We start from the raw sequence: 21,508 nt of genomic DNA on the forward strand, positions 1-21,508 counted from the left end.
ATGAGTTCTCGTAAAATTAGGAGGGAAATTCACTAGCTTGTGTTTTCAGAAGTTTGTTTAAAGCACCTAAACATTATAAGTGTTGGAGCCAATCTAGTTTGAAGTTCGTGCTTTGTTGGTTGCATTGCGTATTTTGCCGATTCTTGTTACCAGCCAACCTGGCGTGTTTCAATGAAATACATCAAAATGTGAATGATTTCGTTTTGAGAGATAAAGTGGAATAAAGGACATCAGTAAAACTCTTTTGGAATTCACTAGTTAGGCAAAATGCGGACAATTTGAATCCTTTTATTTTCACTAACCCTTCAGGCAGTAAGAATAAATGACCTGGGAGCGCTGCTTTTAGGCTTGGCTAAATCTATATATTAATAATGCTTGAAAATTGTTCCAACTACTTGTATTCTTTGAGAATATTCACTGCAATTGTCGAAACGTTCCTTCAAATATGTCATGATTTACAAACTCTTTCTTCAACAGCGGTCATTTTACTGCGCAGTGAAAAGTGTAAATAGTCACGAAAACTTCACTCACCTGAACAGAACAGCGCCCTCTGCAAATGATCCTAAAGCTTAAAGCCCACCAAAAGTTGCATCTCAAAGGCTAAATGTTCGGTTTACTGGTCATATACTGGGCAACATACTATGCTGTCTTGGAACAAAGTAATTTCGTTTCAGTGTTATGTTGCATTCATTAGGCATTAGCTAATTTTTTGTCAACTGAAATGAAAAACTGATTAAACTCATCTGCAAGAGTTTTGCTATCCTTGCTAAAAATTTGCTGGGATGTAGATTTTTTTAGGAATACAGTATGTGACGAATTGCTTTCCAATTTTTTTTGTGTGTAGTCAGTCAAAAATAACTTAAGCTTTATTCACCCCAAAAAATTCTTGTCAATTTAGTTTTCAATTTTCAGTGACTATTTTTGTTATTTTCAGAAAATCTTGAGTCATTTTAAGAAGGCGCCATCTAGAAACGTCATTTTCTATACTACTTACTGTACTTTTGTCAGCCCATTTGTACAAAGGTTTGGGTGTAGATCTTTACCATCTTATGTAGCCTGATGTAAACTAAATACATTTCTTAGCTGAGGTAATAAAAGAATCTTAATCTATTAATCAAAGTGTACAAAGTAATGACCTTACAAGTACATTTGACAGGAGAAGACTTGGATGCTCCTCAAGATATTAAATAAAATAAAGGCACTGCTGTAAAAACAAGAGTGCAACAGTCTTAGGAAAGACACAAAGTAATGACCTTACAAGTACATTTGACAGGAGGAGACTTGGATGCTCCTCAAGATATTAAATAAAATAAAGGCACTGCTGTAAAAACAAGAGTGTAACAGTCTTAGGAAAGACAAGTGTTATTTTTAACCACTAAATACGACTTTTTTTGCAGAATTTTGTATCCGGAAATTATTCTAACATTGAAAGAGCTTTGGAATGGTGGATTCAAGGTACATGTAATTCAATAATTCAGCTTAAATTAGAATAGCTGCAGTAAGTAGGTTGTATTTATGTCACTCTCCCCCAGGTCTTTGATCTCCTGTAAGTGGTGAATTGAGACCCTATCGGACCACAGTTATTGGTTATGCTGTTGTGGCCTTCCTGCTCCACATTTGTTGGGGCAAAGTCAAATAAAATAAAATAAAATAAAATAAAACTCGATGACCCAGAAGTCTCTATCTGTGATGGAATATGTCCCATCAGTTTTTTGCACAATCTACTTGATTGCAGACTGTCAGAAGCGTTGTGGTCATCCGGCCCATCTCATGCGCCATAATCTGGAGGGACTCACATTGTAAATTTATATTATACAGTAAACTGATGGGCCAAAGCCAAATACCAGTACCCTAGACAATACATGTATGATTTTATTATAATATTCAATGGAGGTATCCCTACATCCCTAGTATGGAAATTATGAGACAAACAAAACAAGCCCAACTTCACAAAAATAACCAAAAGCCAGATATCCATATCTGAGGATACTTTTGTTGTATAAATTGTGGCGGTTTTAGTTTTTGTTTCTGCAACGTTCCTCCCCCTTCATTCCTCTCAGTAGATGGTAATCGTGAGGCCCATAGCTTAAACAAATATTTTAAGACCTGATTCAGAAGATCCTCCAAGAGGAGGAAGGAAATATGGTATTGTTATCTTCACTGAAAATGTTGTCCAGGTTGTTTCAGACAAGGTTCAGCGGTGTCCAGGAGATATTTTTAGCAATGCTTTGAATGGAAATTAGCATTGTTTTGACATTTGAATGCAGCTGTCTCACGCATTTTGAAGCTGAGTCCCTCGTATCTTTCAATACTCCTGTTCACATTTGAACTTAGATTTGGGCACAGCTCTGACTCGTGTTGCAAGCATTTCCTTACAAAGTATTGTCAGAACCCATTTTGAGAAAATACTGTGATTTAGCGAGATTATAAAGTGAAACATCGAGTTCTACCATTTCGAGAGCCTTCTTTCGAGAGCTGCAATGAATGTGTACTGTGGGGTACCAGTGTTCATTAAAGTATGTTTTAGCTGAATTTGGTGATTTGTGAGTGCTTTGTCATATATATTATTGTACTTTATTTACACGAAAAGTGGAACTAACAACCACAGCAATACATCGCTCTAACTCTCAAGCAACCAGAAAAAAACAACTGAAACCATAAAATGAAAAAAACGAAGAATTTGGAATGTTGTAGTAGACAAATTCATAAACCAAATATTCAATTCTCATGTTTGAGCGGTATATGGTTTCTGAGTTATTTGTCGAATCGTTTCACGCAATTTAATGGAGTTTTGTATGGAGTTCCGATCATAAGTAGTATAGTAGTTGGGGGTATGGGCTCATTTTACAACTTAGAAATCTGACCTTAGGATTTTGCGTTGAAATATTGTGTTGAAATTTGACCTTGGGAATTCAAAATGAGTTCAAATAAAAAATACAAATAATTAATTCAAAAATGAGTTCAAACAAAAAGTACAACAAAATTTTTTCTATATATTTTTCAAAATACTCAAAGAAACAAATAATAAATCCAATACTGCAATGCTGAACACAAGCAAATACAAGCAAAGAAAGCTATATGTTTAAATATTTGCATAATCAAATTTAGGGTTAGTGTTTCTTTAATCTTATGAATAGCTACTAGATTTTCATTGAAGATTTTGCAACTAACATAAGTCGGTTTTGATGTTAATTTCAACAATTTTTTCTCATCCCTAACGAGTCTAACATCAACATGCTTACGTACATTTTCGATTGTTTTTCCATATACACTGTTGTTCATGAGTTTGAAGCAATCTTTTTCAAGAGCATTTGTAGCAGTTGTTCTTTTCTGTGTATTAAAGTCAATATACTGCTTTAGCCAAGGTGATTGATCAAATTCTAATACTTTATGAACTTTTGTTATTTTAAGACCTAAATCGAGATATAATTGTAAATTTCTGTAATGAAAAACATACTTTTCTTTATTGTTTAATGTAGGAATAAGCTTTTTAACAACATTAGTAGAAATATTATATTTATCAGAAATTGTTTTTGCTTATTCAGATAGCATATTTTTAGCAACTTTAATTTTTCTGGAGCTAAAGGATAATCATTATGGAAATCATGTAAGTTTTTTTGGATACTTGAGATCAACTTCAAGAATCAATCCTTTTTTACTGTCATCTTTATATTTAGCTAGGTGAAGCTTGTTAATTTGTTTTTCTGATAACCATCTAAAGCTCCCTGTCGGTAAATATTGACTCGTAGCCCAACCATATAAATTGTTAGCATCCAAATACATAATATGCTTTGAAGGTAATTTTTCATCATATTTTTTGATGTATTTATTATTTGCTTTTGCATATCTATTCGCTATGTAACTTATTCCTCCTTTAGAAGCTCGTTCAATAAACAAATATTGATCAACATCGGTTATCAGCTCCAATTTGGTATCAGTCATTTAAGCATTGCATCCCAAGATAACCCTGGTGATGTGAAAAAATGGCATGGACCTAATTTATAATATTTTAAACGGGTTTTTCTACAGTTTTCAAAAACATCAGCAAGCAATAATATATCAGATTTAAGGTATAAATCATGATATTCACCCATTTTTTTCAAATTAAAAGTATTCCATACATTTTTAGAATGCTTGTATTGATCATATTGATATATTTTCATCATTTAAAATGCTGTAAAAATTTTCTTGTTTTGGTAGTTTTTTTTCATGAAATTTGTCAAATGAATCCATATAATCATAAGCATAAATTCCTTTTTGTTTCATAAGCTGAAAATTATTTTTGAATTCTTCCCTTGTGTATTTCGATGATTCATCATCTAGATTATTAAAGGGGCTAGGTCACGCTATTTTAGGTACTTTTGTTTAATTTTGTTAATTATGAGCTCTAAACGTCAAATTGGCAGAGCAAGAGTCTTTCATTTGCAAAATGACGGCCACATAACAACTGAGAATGATTTTCCAGCTTTGTAAATGACATTTTGATATAGACTGATATAAATTTGAGAAAAGGTGGGCTGACGTTTTTCAAATTTACCCAAATTTAATCCATTTCAGTCCTCTCCAGTTTTGTCCATCCATGTCCCTTCTTGGCTTCCCTGTGTTTTGTTAGAGTTCTTCTATAGCTTTGAACAGTTATTTTGATACTTTAGTTAATTCTATGACCATCCGATCAATGCTGAAATTGCCTAAAATTGCGTGACCTAGCCCCTTTAACTACTTTTTCAAGACTAGTATTTAAAAATTGTAAGCTATCAATAAAAACTAAATTTTTACCAAGCATAAAAGCCATGTATTTTTCCATGTTATTTGGAATAGCATTAATACTCATATGACATTTTTCTCCTTTCTTATTTTTGTATGTGTGTTTTTTAGCTATTTCACCAATATTTTGCATAATAAAATGAGAATCATAACCTCTGAGATTGCGAAATGTAACTGGTATTTTGTCAGTTAATTTGAAATTAAGATTACAATCTGGATGAGCACTACCTCTAAATCTACCAGTAATATGGCAATGATCTCTTACTATAATATCTTTGTTAATATATCTTTTATTACAAATGTGGCATTCATCAGATCTTTTGAAGTTTTCCTCATCTTCTTTTGTCATTTTTAATGACTTGTTGAATATGTATTTCAGGATGTTTTTATTTACTTTTTGTGTTATTGCTTCAAAATCAGCATATATCGTAAATGGCACAGTACAGGTGGTTGTTTATGAAAATTATTGAACTTTACTTTTGAACCTTTTTCAGGCATTTTAATTGCTGGTTTTCACTCACATGAGCAACAGCCATGTTTTTCAACGAAAACAAAAGGAAGCGTTTCCATAATAATAGAGTTAAATTCCCGGAGGATTTGGTCGGGGCACCAATATGGCGGTCGTGACATCATGTGAAAACCGAGAATTGCTTGTTCACCATTAATTGAAATACAATTTTCTTTGTGGTTAGTTAAAACTTGATTAGAACTAAACCATTGCAAGCAATACATACAGAAGTGTTTTTTTTTTCTTTATGTTATGTTTGATTATACATAAATTTATTTAAGTGTTTTATAAGTACATAATGTGTTTTGGTTTCTTCAGTAATCAATAATAAATTCATAAAATCTTCATACTTTTCTTTTGATGCATAGATTGGAAAAGGTTGTTTATTTTCAAAACCAAATACATTGATGTTAATACTGTTCTGTTTTTCAATTGTGTTTGTTTAATAGTTACTGGAAATTCAATGTTTTTGTAATCTAGTTTTTCAATATATTCTTTATCAACTTTTTTTAATACATTGAGGATCTTTATTTTGTGAATTAAGATGACGAATATGACACCATCTGAAGCATTCAATATCATTGTTTTTCATGTTTATCAATCCTTTTCAACTGTGTTGAAGTTCTTGTGGTAGTTTAATATATGATTTGCCTTTCATGGGCTCTGTTTAACAATGTTAAGATAATGATTATCAACTGATTGTATAATCCAACCGCTTGATTCAGAAATCCATTGAGAAATATTAAGTAATATTTGTTGTTTGGATAATTTTAAAGGTAGTTCGATTTGTGTTTTATTAATTATTGTTTGTGTTTTACTGTTAAAATAAGCTGATATAATTATTCTTTCATTACCTGACGGTTTTTCAAATGTTACGTGAAGTGTTTCAATGAATTTCAGTCCTTTCATTTCATTTAAAATTTTTTCAATATGTGTTTCAACAGCCTTCCTTGTATTTTGTTGTTGAATTAAAGGGTCTATTGTTTTTAATGCTTATTTCATATGATTTAGTATAACCTTTTAAAGCTTTGTTTGTTTCTTTTTATTATAGTAGTAGCACATGTTTTTTAGTTCTAGCAGTAGGTATTGGTTTGTAATCGTCTCAAAATTCTAATGGCAGTTGTATTATATTTTCTTCATAATCTTGAGCCATTTGGTAACACTACGGTGTAGGTATTGGTTTTGGTTTTATAGTTTCTTTATTTTGTTGTAAAATCAAATTTATTAGGTGTGATTTTGAAAGTTTTTCTAATTCTACTTTGTTCATTAATGTTAGAAAATAATTTTTCAGAATCATTTGATTAATTTTCATTTTGGTTCAACAATTTTTTCATGTTAAATTTTGTGCTCATAATATATTATACTATATAAAATAATTTTACTCCTAAGTAGTTTTAAAAAATTATTTAAACTTTTTATATACAAAAATAATTATTTTATATTTATTCAGAATTTGTTATATGTTTTTTTGTTATAATATGACTCCATTTAGCAGCTAAACAATAATTTTTATTAGAATCAATACAAAACCAATGTTTTTTTAACATATATTTTGTTTTTTAATTTTGAATTGCTATTAATTTTTCTTCATTAGTAAAATGTTTTGTATTGCCATGAATTTTTTTAATCAATTCCATTCAATATTACTATATTACTATATATTTAAATCAGAAATAATATTTTTTATTTTAAAATTATTTGTATCAATATCTTTTTCAATCATGTAAACCAAGTGACTTTTAATGTCTTCATTTTTTTGACATTCTTTAACAAAATCTTTTATTAAATCTTCTGTTTCCGATTCTTCACTTTCAGTTTCTGTTTCAGTTTCTGAATCATTATTATTTGAAAATTCTTCGCAAAATCGTCTACATAAATACAATTTCATTTCAGTAGCTTCATTTTTGTCATCAGCATCAACAATAGTATGTAATAATAATTTAAATTTATTATATAATTGATTTTGTTTTTCCATTTATATATTAATTAAAGAAAATATATTATATATATATTAATTTGGAATAATTTCTTTGTTATGCTTAAATCTAACGTTGTTAATTTTTTTTTATTCCTTTTAAGAACTTTTGTATAAGCTAAGCAACAATTATTTAATAGACTAATTAATTGTTTCAAATTTTTCATTTATATTATATGTACAGATAATATTTTCGTAGGTTTCAGAAAAATCTGTGTTAGAATCTGATGAATATTGCGATGAACAATATTCTGTTTCAGTTTCATAAGTATTATCTGAATTAACATGAAAACTACATTGAGAATCATCAATAAAGCTGTCATTTAAATCATATTGATCTAAGTGACTATCACTTCCATAATCATCTCCAATTTTTGAATTATAAAAATTTATACTGTCAGAACTCATTTACATTATATATACAGAAAATCATTTTATATATTTTTGTATTAAACAGCATAATAAACTATACTAAAATCAGGAATTTTTTTATGATACTTGAGATAATAATCTTATTTTTTCATAGAGATCAAATACTGAACCACTATTTTGAATAAGAATATCATAATTTTTAATGTCATTAATTCCTGTTTCTGAAATATCTTTATCATTATTATTTTGACCAGGTCTCTTAACTTTAATTAAAAGACCATTAAGTTTTTTAACAAGATCTGCTTCATTTTGAAAACGAACATCAGAAATAACAAAATTTTTAATTGGGTTGTTTTTAAAAATTATATTCATTCTGTAAATCCAAATGTTAGTGTCGAAGTGATTTCTAAACAAATTTGTTCCTACAGTTTGTAATAAATATCTTGGAGTACATTTCCATATAGTTGTTCATAAGTTAAACAAAAAATATGATGACATGCTTGTTTCAATGGGTCAGCAAAACTAATTTTTTGGTAACCATATTTGAAGAAATAAAATAAGCAATTGTATCTTTACCATAATGTTTTTTACCAATAATTCCTATTATTCTGTATTTCATTTATATAATAATTCTATATATTTTATTTTTTAAATATTTGTCAAATCCTTAATTGGTATCCAACTGTTAAAATCATTGCTGTATCCTTTCCATTTTACCAAAGCTATCAATTCTAAATACATCTTGTTTGGCTTTTAATAATTCAGGTTCATAAAAACTGCCTTGTATCTCTTCATTATTCAAGTCCTTTATTTTGTAAGTGATTGGATTAGTGTATTGTATTTTATCGATTATAAACACTTCTTCAGTCCAATTTGGTGTATAACCTTTATCAAATGTTTTTCTCTTTTTTTGCTTATCCTAACCTTATCGCCTATTTTAAATTTTGGTTTCTGTTTTGATGTTTCCATATCACCATATAAATTAAAATAAATAACTCCTTCATTCTTTTTATTACATGCTTCTGTTGGTGTCATTTTTATTGAACTGTGTTTAGTGTTATTATCCTGTTTTAATATTTTAGGGAGCATGTCTAAATTTTGTGTATTACCTTGTATAGTAAACTGTTTCCACATTTTATTTTTAATCATACAATTCCATCTTTCGACCACTGATGATTTTTCTTCAATTTCTGTTGAATAGAGTGTTATTTTATTCTTAGCTAAGAGGTCTATCACATGTTTGTTATAAAACTCACTTCCTCTATCAGTCCATAGATATTCTGGTGAAATGCTTTGAAATGCTTCTCTGTTTCTCCTTGTTTATTTTTCAATGGTACAATCCATCCATATTTACTCAAAACATCTATCACCATAAGAAGATATTTGTATCCTTTGTTCCATTTACTAAATTGCTGCATTTCAACTAAGTCTGCAGCCCATATTTCATTGATATGATTTACAATAACACACCGCCGAGTGAATTTTCTTTTTATTGGTTTATGCAATTCATTTGCTAATTTTTCTTGCTAGTTTTTTCACTCGATGGCTTTTTACGTTTTTTGACTTTTTAACACCAAGTCCAAGTTTTTGTTTTGTGTTAATTAAAAGTCTCACCGTTTGACCCCATTTAGGCATCTCTCCATAAGGAATTTCATCCAATGATTTAACTAACCATCTGTCGATCACAATCACCTTTGTTTTTACCCATTTCATAACAAATATCATGATGAGCAGCTATTTCATCTACTTTGTTATAAGGTTGTGCACGCCATTTTGAAACCACAGCGTTGTTTTTATCATATTCTGATTGTTCGTGTAAAGGATTATAGGGACCCATATCTTTGTATTTGCCTGGAGTAAATCCTGATTGACGTCTTGGTAATTTACCAATAGCTTTATGTAAATCAAAACCACTGTCTGTTTTATATTTTTTCTTTGGTCTGATTTTTGTTGACAATTGATTAACAGCTTCTGAACCAACTTTAGTTACAATTTGCTCATACCATAATTAATCATTTTTTGCTTTAATTTTGGGTTTCTTAAAGCTTCTGATCCATAGTATTTTCCCATTTCAATAGCTTTCTTACTAAGCCAAGGGATAGCATGAGTAAAAGTAGCTTCAGCAGCAATATTTCCAAGATCAGATGCAATTCCTTCGCCGGTTTCCAGCCGGCTTTTCAGTTTCCCTGATTTTAACAAATGTAGTTTTTTTAATGCCACATTCAGCACAAGTACAAAAAAACATTAATCTTCCATTTTTAGCAGTTTTATAACCTGAAGGTTCAACACATTCAGTTTGATTTTTCTGTTTAACACAATATGATTTAATTTAGTTATGTATATAATTTAGATATTTTTGAAATAATTAATTATAAAACGATTGTTGACCAATTGATCATTCATATCAAATTTGGTATTATGGATTGTTTCTAATATACTTTTTCCATTTTGTCTCTCCAATAAGTAATACAAACACCAATATCCACATATAACACTTAATCTCTCTTGTATTTCATCCCCAGAATAGATTATTTGTTTGTTGCCTGTATTAAGATACATTTCAACTTTTTTTGGGCATAATTAGACCAAAATAATCAAAGTATTCAGTATCTTTTTTTTCTATACTTCTATATGCTACCCAATTAATGCCATTTCCAATCATTGTATCTAAATTGATTATCCCACATTCTTTTTTAATTTGTTTTGGAAGATTGTCTCTTGAATAAATGCCTCTAAAATGTGTGATACCAAGCTTATTAACCCAATCAATCAAATCAAAGTTGCTCAATGGTTTATTGATGAATTTTACAGTATTGCTCCAAAAATTGGAATATTGTTGAATGGGCTGTTTTTTCCAAGCAATAATCCTTTTGCCTTTTGTTTTTGTTTTTTTATTAATTTATTTCCATATCCAAATTGATTTTCCCATAATCCATGAATTGGTGGAATCCCATAAATTGGTTTATTTAAAACGTCATAATTTAATAACACACTACTTTTTTTACAGGCCTACTGACAGGGTGCGTGGTTTGGAACCGCACAATTCAGTAAAACCCGCACAATAAGGCACAATTCGGGAAAATTTGCAAAATACCGCACAATATGGAATTATCTACTCAAAATTTTAATAAAAACGCGTTTTTATATTGAGTATCAGGAGATCTAGAATATATTTTGGCCATTTTCAGACTATTTACCTTGAAAACACTCCAGTATTTCCACGCTTTCAGCAAACAACTTGTCGATTGGGTTACACAAACAACAAGCCGTCCTTCCCATAGCTTGTGCTGTCCTGGGCACTAGTCTACTTCTCATTCTATTTTTCATTCGCGGTTTGTGGCTATTGTTTTCAAATAGCGAATCACAGGTGTTGTTAAATAACGCCATGTGGCTTTCCAATGCACAGCGAAAATGGATCTTTCTTTCTTGGCATTTACAGGATGGACGGTTTGTCAGATATTATAATTTCCGTAAATCGCAGTGGAATAAGAAGACACAGCTTCCATTAACAGTACCTTTTACAAACTCCAGTTGACTTAGGTTGTAGAAAATTTTTGTTGTCAAGCGTACGTAGCTGACGAAATATTTATCAAGCCGGCGGTCACTTGCAAAGACTGACACTGGAAAAAATAAAAATCATTCGAAGTAAAATGTAGAGGTAAGTCAGCCATTGCAGCAGGAATTTCACATTGATATGGTTAAAGAAAAGGTAGACAAGGAGAACACGATGTTTGCCTTAATTTAACATGGAGTAGGGAATAAAATATTTTGTTCAGAGCAAGATTGTGCAATCCCGCACAATTACCCGCATAGTTGACTTTTTGTCCCGCACAATTTTAATTTTTGTCCTGCAACCTGTCAGAAGGGCAGTTTTTAGAAACATATACAGGTAATGATCTTCAAGATCGCGTTTTATCAACTGGTAAACCTTTTCTAAACAGTTTTGGAAGTAAATTCATTGCTAATGGTATTCCAATTGAAGCTAAAGCACCCCAAAAACCACCGTGTTGCATCTGTTTTTTTGTTGGCCTTAAATACATATTTCCACCTGTTTGATAAGCATTATTGAAGTCAGGCTTTTGTTTCATAGTTAGCAAATTCAACCTTGGTGTCATTTGTGTTAATTTGTTAGGTGGTATTATCATTCCACCTTTTTTCCAAATATTTTATCGATGAGATTTTCACCTAATCTAGCTAAAGCTCCTGTTAATAATGGTCCTCCTATTTTACTAACAGCTGGCATTAATTTTGAAAAAAGTTAGTAGCTAAACTAAAAATATATCCACCAACTTTTTGTATTTGAGTTTAACTAATTTTAATGTCTGTTTCTGTGCTATTTTTCATTGATTTTTGTATTTTTTTCAAATGTGTCTTTGTTAGCATAAGCTTATCAGGTCCAGTTAATTAAGAATTAGATAGTGTTAATGTTACTGCTGATTTGTTGTTTATTGATTTTGCTAATGTTTGCTTTTGGTTTTGGTTGTCATATCTTGTATATAATTAAATTAGATAAAAACGTGTATTATCATGTTATACACAAGATATATTTAATTTAATAAAAGAAAGAATACTTTATCTGAATAACAGCTTTCCGTCTTTTTGGATAAATTCAACATCCTGGTGACCTAAAGCTAGAGCATAAATTGAAAAAGCTGTTGCTGTTGCTCCTTATAATTTATAGTGAAAAGGTTTAATAGTAGAATCTTTTAAATCAGCACACTGTTTTGTTAAATCAAAATAGAGAAATTGGTACAATGATAGAAAATTACTTCTATTTAAAAGAGTACCTTGAGAATTACTCGTTATTTGCATGGACATATTTTAAAATGTCACGATAAACCCTTGTTAAATCAGTATCTGGTTCATAATGACGATCAGGATATTCAACACCATTTGAAACTTCTAAAAACCAATCAGATAATGTTCTCTGGTTAGTTGATACTGAAAATGTATTATACAAAAATGGATTTGCTGTTTGTTCATCAATATTGGCATCAGTAGTGAAAAATACAAATACATGTCTTGGTTTTGTTTCACCTGAATTGATTACATAATTTTCTGTTTGATTTTGTGTTGAATTGCTTCTTGAAACAGTTTCTTTCGAATACGTCCATTTTTGTGGTTTAAGGTAATTGCGTGCATGTAACTTTGTCCATCAGAATTGAATGTTATTTGTGGTACAACCAATTGCATTTTTGTAAAAATAACACGACAATCATCAGCAGCTTGCCAAATAACTTGATTGTTCAAAGCCAAATCAAACAATATTTCTACTCTTGTTTGTGGTACTAATTTGTCTTCTCAAGATTCAAATAAACTGTATCTATTGAATGGTAATTAAAAATTTACAACAGATGATGCTCCTAAAACCGTTTTTCTTTTATGAAAACCTTTATTGTAAGCTGCTTGAGTAGTTCTTTCTTCAGCTGCTCTGTGTTTAAATAATAAAATTCGTTTGTAGCTGTTGTTTCAGCACAACTATGACTGTATTCAAGCAAATTTTTGATATTTACAATATGATTAACATCATTGCAATCATATACTTTTTTAATCACCAACGTTTACTGAAATGTCTTTTATTAATGATTGAATACCATTTACAATACCATTGTGATCAGCAATAGCAATATTAGTACCATCCATTTTTAGTACTTTAAATCTCATTGCTATTCTTGCATTATACCAATCTGATGGAGATGCCAAATTTGTACGATTAACGACAAACCGATGGTTTTGCTTTTTTGTATGTGACAGTGAAGAGTAATTGGCCAAGTGAAGAGTAATTGTCTTTGCTATTTTTGCAGCAGCGCTCGTCAAAAGTGGAAAGTAGGCACAAGTCATAAATTAAAATATCAATAGCCTTGAGCATAGTTGGTGGAGAGGACTGGTTTGGAAACCCGGCGAACATCAAAGGGAGAGGTTATTGTTTAGATTTTGATGTTGATACGGGCAGTCACGTGACAATGAGTGTGCAATCATTCGAGCAGCATTTCAAAACAATATGATGGAATATAGCGACGTTTTTATTTATGGAGATGATTTGGATGCATTTCTTGAGGCTTTGGAGGCAATGTCAATGAGTATTTCGAAGGAGCTGTGGCTGAGGTGAGTGTAGGAATCCGCTTTTCTTCCTAATATCCAGTTAAGATCTCGGAGTTTGTTATCGGATCGATTGACCTCTCTGCAGAAAACTCGACTTAATAATAAACATAACTCAACTTATAAAAGCCCTGCTTGTCTCGAAATATGAGTAAAAGAATGGCCATTTGAAAAACATGTATTAAGCCTAAACAAAGTGATGTTCTATAAACTCTTCATGATTTATTTTTGGCGTGCTAGTCTGCATGAATAGCTTCTGAACGAAGATATTTCGCTTCTTTTCACTAGGTACACGACAAAGAGATCTCGTGTTCATTCTGTTCAATGAAATGCAAAAGTGTTGGTGGTTTAAAACGACACATTACTTGTAAGCATAAAGATGAAAAAGATAACGATCCAGAGACTGATGAAGGCAGAGAAAGCAAATTTACAAACGAAATGCTTTCAAAGATGGTCGAGGAAGTCAAACGCTGTTTGGTTAACAATAAGGGCTTCTCCAAAGACATCACAGAAGAGCTCATTGCTTATCAATTCACAATCCTATCGGAAGAATTGATGGAATTTGCTGAATTACAAATTATACAAATTATTCTATTCCACTGTACTATTGAATTCGACAAAATACTTCACTGGACTGTCTAGGAATGCTGCCACTCTGCTATCAACTAAAGTAGCTGATATTATGCTAGTGTATAGCAAAGAGAAGTCTGTTGTTCCTTACAAGGACTTTGAGATTAAGCTAAGTGATAAAGAAATGGCAGGTTTGCAGTATGTTGGAGGATATGTGTTGCCCAAATTAAACAACGAACACATCAAATGAAACCTGTGTCAATATTATTTATCATACTCCTATGACTGTATTCAACCAAGAGAAAATGAGGGGATGGAAAGGGAGGCCCAGGGCGTTGGCCGGGATATGTTATGTCCACGAAAGTTATTTTTAGATGAGCGGAAGTCTTTGTTCTAGCGGAAGTCTGTCTTCCGATACATACGCATGCAGTATTGCCTCGCTCTCAGGTTCTTAGTGAAAAGAGAAAATGACGGCGCACATGGAAGGCTGATGAATATTTATTTTCTTTCAAACATCGGACCGAGGTTGGCCTGCATGCGGACGTCTCGGAAGACTTCCGCTCGTCTAAAAATAACTTTCGTGGACATGACATATCCCAAGGGCTGGACCGGGTACCTCCCTCTCTGTCCCCTCATTTTCTCTTGATTCAACATAATATTGTCTTCCTTCAAGATATAGTAGACCAAGTTCAGATATCTTTAAGTTAACAATCACCGTCTATTCCAAATTTAAACTGAACTTTGATTTTTGATAAATTCCATGTATTTGATGTAAAGCTTATGACACAAAAGCTTGCTAATAACATAGTTAACTATGCTAATAGCATTAATTATCATTATTTGTTCATTAAAGCTAAATGATTCTTCATTTTTGAAAGGGTAAATGTGAAGATGACTTAACTGTAAAATAAAACATTCATCAGTAAAGCATGAAACTATTTACAACTGTCCATTGAAACTTCACCTAGTTTATAAATTCATAACTTATTCAGGATTGTTTCATTATCTTACATGTAAATGTCATTTCTTTTTCCTCTTTGGTAGAGGGTCATTGCTAACATTAACCCTTGCCTTCCTCTTATCTTTCCACCTTCTAATATTTCAAGACTGACATGAAACAGACCGCTGAATTCGAATGGTGTTGTCATTATAACCAAACATTCGAATGTCTGGGTTGTCATTTCTTCTTCCAATCTTTTGCTGACTTCCAAAATATTTTTCAATTGCATCTTGACAAAGTTGCCCTGTCAAAACATATTCAACTCCTTGAAGTAGGAACTTTGTACCTTCAACAACAGAGTGGTTGTTACATGTATATGTATCTGCATCCCCTCAAATGTTTGCCAAGACAGGGACATTCTGCGTCTGGCATTTGCAGTGAAATTGCCTGGTCGGTTCAGGGTACTCTGCTTCCACTCTTTCCTGTATGTTAGGAATTCACCTTCCAACCAGTCAAATATCTGATCTGTAGTGGATGTGTATGGGGCAAGGAAAGGTTTTCTCTTCCTCTGATTCTCCTGTGTACTGCGTACATTCAAGCAATCAAAGAAAGAGTCCACCATTTCACACAACTTGGCAGTACCTGCAGTTTCAGGTGGGCTGAATGCCTTGAGGACAGCTGCTACAGATGCGCTCAGTACTTGAGCCGCCAGGTTGACATGCATGGTTGAGTAGGAGGTGAGTTTGATGTGGTCAAAAGTATTTCTTGGAAGTAGTTTCAGACCATTTTCCACATCTTGGTAAAAGAGTTGGGTAATATGTTGCCACAACAAGAATTCCACATGTACCTGAAATATGTACAGTACCAGTAATGTAAATAATGTATTAAATATAAGTTTATTATTTTAGTATTGCAATATCATAGCAAAAATATTGGATCTTTTTGTTGTCACTGAGTCATGAAGTCATTTTTGCTTACGAACTGGCCATTATTTATGGGGGGGGGGGGGGGGGGAGAAGATAATTTTTTTCATCATCACCGGTAATCTTGATCTTTGGTTTAGTGTAATGATAAAAATAAAAATAATGCCTGAACATAAAACATACCTAGTACATGTACCAGATCCAGAATGATAGAGGCAGTTTCTTGTCATCTTTAAAAGATGGGGTGCATCAGAGAAGAAGTACATAAATCTGTGCGGAGCATAGAGATTGATGGTAGGGCAGCATACTTCTTTCCTTGCATTTCCATCAAGAGCTGTGTGCACTCCGTAGAAGCTTCCCATCTGAAGTGGCTGCAACAACCCAAAGGTTACAAGTTGACTCAAGAATGCAAACAGCTTCCCAAAAGAGAGGCATTAACTGGATAGCTGTGATTCTATTTGTTGCGAAGTAGGCGAGACTGAATTTCAACTCAGTGCAAACACCCTTGACAAGGAATACAAGTGCATGCGTTGCAACTGCATCTGCCTTATCAAGTGTTGCAAAATTAATGTCTGGATACCCTAAGTCCACATAACCAATAAATTCACCACTGACTAACCTTGTCAAAGACAAGATTTTGACATGATCTTCATCTCATCACAGAGTAACACAATGTGCCTCTGTACATCAAAGTATGTGTCTGTCATTGCTTTAAGCTCTTGCAGGACACTTTCATGAAAACCTCTCTTTGGCCTTATAAAATTCCTGTAGTCCTGTAGAGTCCGTAAAAATTGCGTTCATGACTGCGAGGATCATAGCTTCACTTGATTTCATATGCCCAGTTCATATATGATCCATTTCATATATCATTTGATCGTTGATTTATTCCTCACGGGAATAGAACCCACAAATGACCAGCTCCCGACGTCAGTGGCTTCATAGCTCAGTTGGTTAGAGCGTCACACTGGTATCAGTGCCTGTTAAAGTCCTGAATTTTTCAGGCTTCTTTATGCAATTGCAAAAATTGTGTTCATAACTGCGAGGATCATAGCCTCAATTGAGTACCTTATCATCATAGGGTGAAACCTCACTCCAGTTGCATTGCTGGAAAACATTTTATTCTGCTGCAGCTGCCAAAATAACTCATGAATGGAGTTATTTTAGCACTGGTTTTCTCCATAATTGATGTCAGATCCTTGCTTAGCTCATGGCCAACCTCGATGCTGGAATTCTTTGTTTCAGCCTTTATCTCATTCAAGTGTTGCTCAAGTTCTGCACACTTTAACCTCTGAATCTGGAGTGTGAGTTTAATTCTCTTTGGTGATGTTTGGGATACTGGAGAGTTGATGTGAGCAGGCTCTGATAATATTCACAGCTTTGATCTTTTTGTTTTATCCACTGCATGAGAATATTTGGAGCAGGACATACACTGCTGGTTACTGCCTTCACACCAAAGTGCACATCCCTTAGCACGCCAGTACTGTTTACTTGGAAATGATTCTTTTTCTTTCTTCAAGTGATCCAGAAACTTTGGAATGACGTATTGTATCACATCACTACATGTTAAAGGTTCAACACCATGGCAAATAAAATACCTCTCCATATTCTTGACAAGGTTAGAAAGAGACACATTCATCACAGACCTTTAGCAGTTTGAATACAGTTCATGGTCTTCAGGTAATAAGCATCCATACACCTTGATAGTGAACCCCAGACTGTCGTCGATTATTAGTTCGAGTTCAGGTAATAAAAACGAATCACTTAACCTTTAATATGCATTCTGTCGTTTAGTTGTTCTAATTTTCAGGTGGAAAGAGTTTTCCTCGATGGTCTTGGCACAGGTTTCTTTGAATCGTGGCTTTTCTTGGGCATATTAAGTGTCAGGAGAGCCCCAAACCTTGGCTTTTTCTTCGTCATCTTTTCCGAATGAACTAGGAGAAAGAGAGAAAAGGAGAATGTGCTCAATACGTTCACCAAGAATGTTGAGACTATATTAAAGTTCACGAGCAGTATGTTGTCATCTATCGACAATGATACAAAGTTAAAGCTTAAACCTGCACTACTTACTACTTACTCCACTTCTCGTGTTTTTGTCAGGTCGTTCAACCACTCTTCCTGCCACTGTTTATACTCGTCGTTTCTCGGAGCTGGGAGCTTCCATATCCCGACTCCTTTGGTATTCCTGCATGATCTGCATCCAAATAGGGCACAATTGTCACCTGGCATTTCGTATACGCAAGAAACTAGTTCGATAACGAATTAAACTATTTTAAAAGAAAGATAATCTCTATATTTTTGTGACTCAACAACAACTTCAACTGTTTCCGATGCCATTTTGAAAAACGGTATTGCACGGTCATTATCACTTCATCTTTATAATATCGAAAAATAACCTCTCCCTTTAATGTTTGCCGGGCTTCCTAACCAGTCTCCCTCCACTAACTATGGCTTGAGCTATAACTAGACAAACAAGCTGAAAGGGAAAGTTAACATATGATCCTCCGAGTGAGTTAGACATTTAAATGAAGTCCCATTTTCCTTTCATTTTCATTAAAAACAGTTCTGGAACAGAAAAAAACCGAAATAGACCCGAACTTAATTGCACATTTCATCAGAAGATTGGCACAGAGATTGCAATTTTCGCAAAAATCGTTAAAACCGCTAAAATCACTACTCATGGCGGGGACTAGTGTTCTCTAGCTTTTTAGTCTTGTGCGACTCTTGTCGGGGACTAATGTCCTCTTGCTCTTGACAGTAATGTTCTCTTTCGTTTCAGTGTTCTGCGATTTTTCACAATTATCCCAAAAAACGTGACTTTTGTTGAGGACTAGTGTTCTTTTGCTTTTCAGTGTTCTGCAATGTTTGCGATTTCTCGCAAAATTCGCAATTTTTGCAAAAATCGAGACTCCCTTCCGCAAGTAGTGTTCCCTACCTTAGTGTTACAATACAATACAATACATACTTAATTGACCGCTCCCCATATTGGTTTTCAGGGCCAATGAAACAACGAAACGACAGAAAAGAACAACAACAGCAACTGTTAAGAATCCCAACTGGCCGGAGGCAAACTAGTTGGCTATTTACAAGTGCAGCTGGGAATTTGAACCAGGGACTACCAGAATCAAATTCAACGAGTGGTCAGAGTAGGTCATGAACCTGGGATCTCGGGATCTCAAGGCAAGCACCCAAACCTCTTGTCCACACTGCCCAAGTGTTCTATGATTTGTGCAATTTCTCGCAAAATTTGCAAAAATCCTTAAAATTGCAAAAATCGCGACTCATGTCAGGGAGTAATGTTCTCTTGCCTTTCAGTGTTCTGCAACTTTTGCGATTTTTTGCAACTTTCGCAATTTTTGAAAAAAATCTTTAAAGCCCGCAAAAAATCAACACTTGTTGGGGACTAATGTTCTTTTGCTTTTCACTGTTCTGCAATTTTTTGCGATTTCTCGCAAAATTTGCAATGTTCGCAAAAATCATTAAAGTTGCAAAAATCACGACTCATGTCGGCCAGTAAAGTTTTCTTGCCTTTCAGTGTTCTGTAATTTTTGCGATTTTTGCAAAATTCGCAATTTTCCAAAAATAGCTAAAATTGGAAAAATTGCGAGTCATCTCAAAAAGTAATGTTCCCTTGCCTTTCAGTGTTCTGCGATTTTTCGCAATTTTCACAAAAAATCCGAGCCCCAGATGGGATTCGAAACCCATCTGGGGCTCGGATTTTTTCCGAGTTCTTAGTGGGTTCATTTGTAACACCTTGTATTTGATATATGTTAACCATTGTCTACATTCGTTTCACAAAAATCGTTTAAATTCAAAAAAACTTGACTTTTGTCGAGGACTAGTGTTCTCTTGCTTTTCAGTGTTCTGCGATTTTTGCCATTTCTTGCAAAATTCGCAATTTTCGCAAAAGTCGAGACTCTTTTGCTAGTATTGTTCCCTACCTTTTCAGTGTTCTACGATTTGTGTATTTTCTCTCAAAAATCGGGACTCTTGTCGGGAACAAATGTTCTCTTGCTTTTCAGTGTTCTGCAAGTTTTGTCAGAGAGTATAGTTCTCTTGCCTTTCAGTGTTCTGGAAATGTTGCGATTTCTCGCAAAATTTGCAATTTTCGCAAAAATCGAAACTTTCTTCAGAGACTAGTGTTTCCTACGTTTTCAGTGTTCTACGATTTGTACATTTTTTTCGGAAAATTCGCATTTTTTGCAAAAATCTTTAAAATCACGAAAATCGAGACCCTTGTTGGGGACTAATGTTCTCTTGCCTCTCAGTGTCTTGCGGGTTTTTTTGGGGAGTAAAGGTCTCTTGTCTCTCATTGTTCTTCAATTTTAACGATTTTTGGCAAAATTTGCATTTTTTGCAAAAATCATGACTCTTGTCGGGGACTAATGTTCTCTTGCTTTTTCAGTGTTCTGCGGTTTTGTGATTTCTTGCAAAATTCACTCTCTTCGGCGACGAGTGTTCCCTACCTGTTCAGTGTTCTACAATTTTTGCACAAATCGTTAAAATCCAAAAATCGCAAAAATCTCGGCTCTTGTTGGGGACTAGTGTTCTCTTGGTATTCCGTATTTTGCAATTTTTCGCAAAATTCGTAATTGTCGCAGTTGCGAGCAAACCTGGACATATCTCACTTTGCAATGTGAGCGCTTACTTTTCGCTCATTAGATAAAATACATGTGTATGAGCTCATCTCCAAATGTACTTGAAACGCTCAAACTGCTGAGAGTCATAGGAGTAGACACTTTTTGTAACCAAAATAGGTTTGTAATCATGGTGTCATAAGAAGAAAGGAACTTTATTTAAGTGTCTAGTCGTTCTAGCGCTGGAGCACTAATTGGGGACACTGTAAATTAACAATTAACACAACAAGTCAAATGTTGGTTTTTGAAGAGAGGGGAAACCGGAGTACCCGGAGAAAACCTCTCGGTGCTGAGTAGAGAACCAACAAACTTAACTCACATATGACGCTGAGTCGAGGAATCAAACCTGGGTCACATTGGTGGGAGGCGAGTGCTCGCACCACTGCGCCATCCCTGCATCCCACAATTCCAAAATTCAAAATACTGTATTTTCGAAACTAAAGACGTCATGAAGCTAAAAACTTGAAAAACGATTAACCTTGTATAGATAAAAATTCAAAAGATCTTGCTCGACGTGACAGCCTCTATGCCAATGCTATTTGATTCCCCCTTATCTTATCCAACGTTTCTGAGTTTAGTTTTTTACGAGTAACCTATTTTACAAGCAACCTATTTACATTGTATCATTTTCTCAGAAGCGATGTGTAATTATTTTGACCACAATTTACCTTCTTAAAAGGAAAACTGAAGGCCAAAATCAACATATTTTCTAACATTTTTTTT

General features: G+C 33.3%; 1 protein-coding gene and 1 pseudogene across 7 annotated transcripts in view; one reads left to right on the forward strand and one right to left on the reverse strand.

Annotated features, from left to right (window-relative positions):
- Positions 1–21,508, forward strand: part of LOC138019971 (bifunctional polynucleotide phosphatase/kinase-like) — a 215,248-nt gene that overhangs the window by 86,679 nt on the left and 107,061 nt on the right. For all 7 annotated transcript variants that reach the window (XR_011126282.1, XR_011126283.1, XM_068866957.1 and 4 more), the window contains one exon: positions 1,398–1,455. Coding sequence is in view for 5 of the 7 variants with exons in the window: in XM_068866957.1 (XP_068723058.1) it covers positions 1,398–1,455 (58 nt within the window). In the remaining 2 variants the exon portion in view is untranslated. The remainder of the gene's footprint in view (positions 1–1,397; positions 1,456–21,508) is intronic.
- On the reverse strand, positions 8,852–18,068 carry LOC138018775 (uncharacterized; annotated as a pseudogene).

Source organism: Montipora capricornis, chromosome 10, assembly GCF_036669925.1.
Source record: "Montipora capricornis isolate CH-2021 chromosome 10, ASM3666992v2, whole genome shotgun sequence".
NCBI classification, from domain to species: Eukaryota; Metazoa; Cnidaria; class Anthozoa; order Scleractinia; family Acroporidae; genus Montipora; species Montipora capricornis.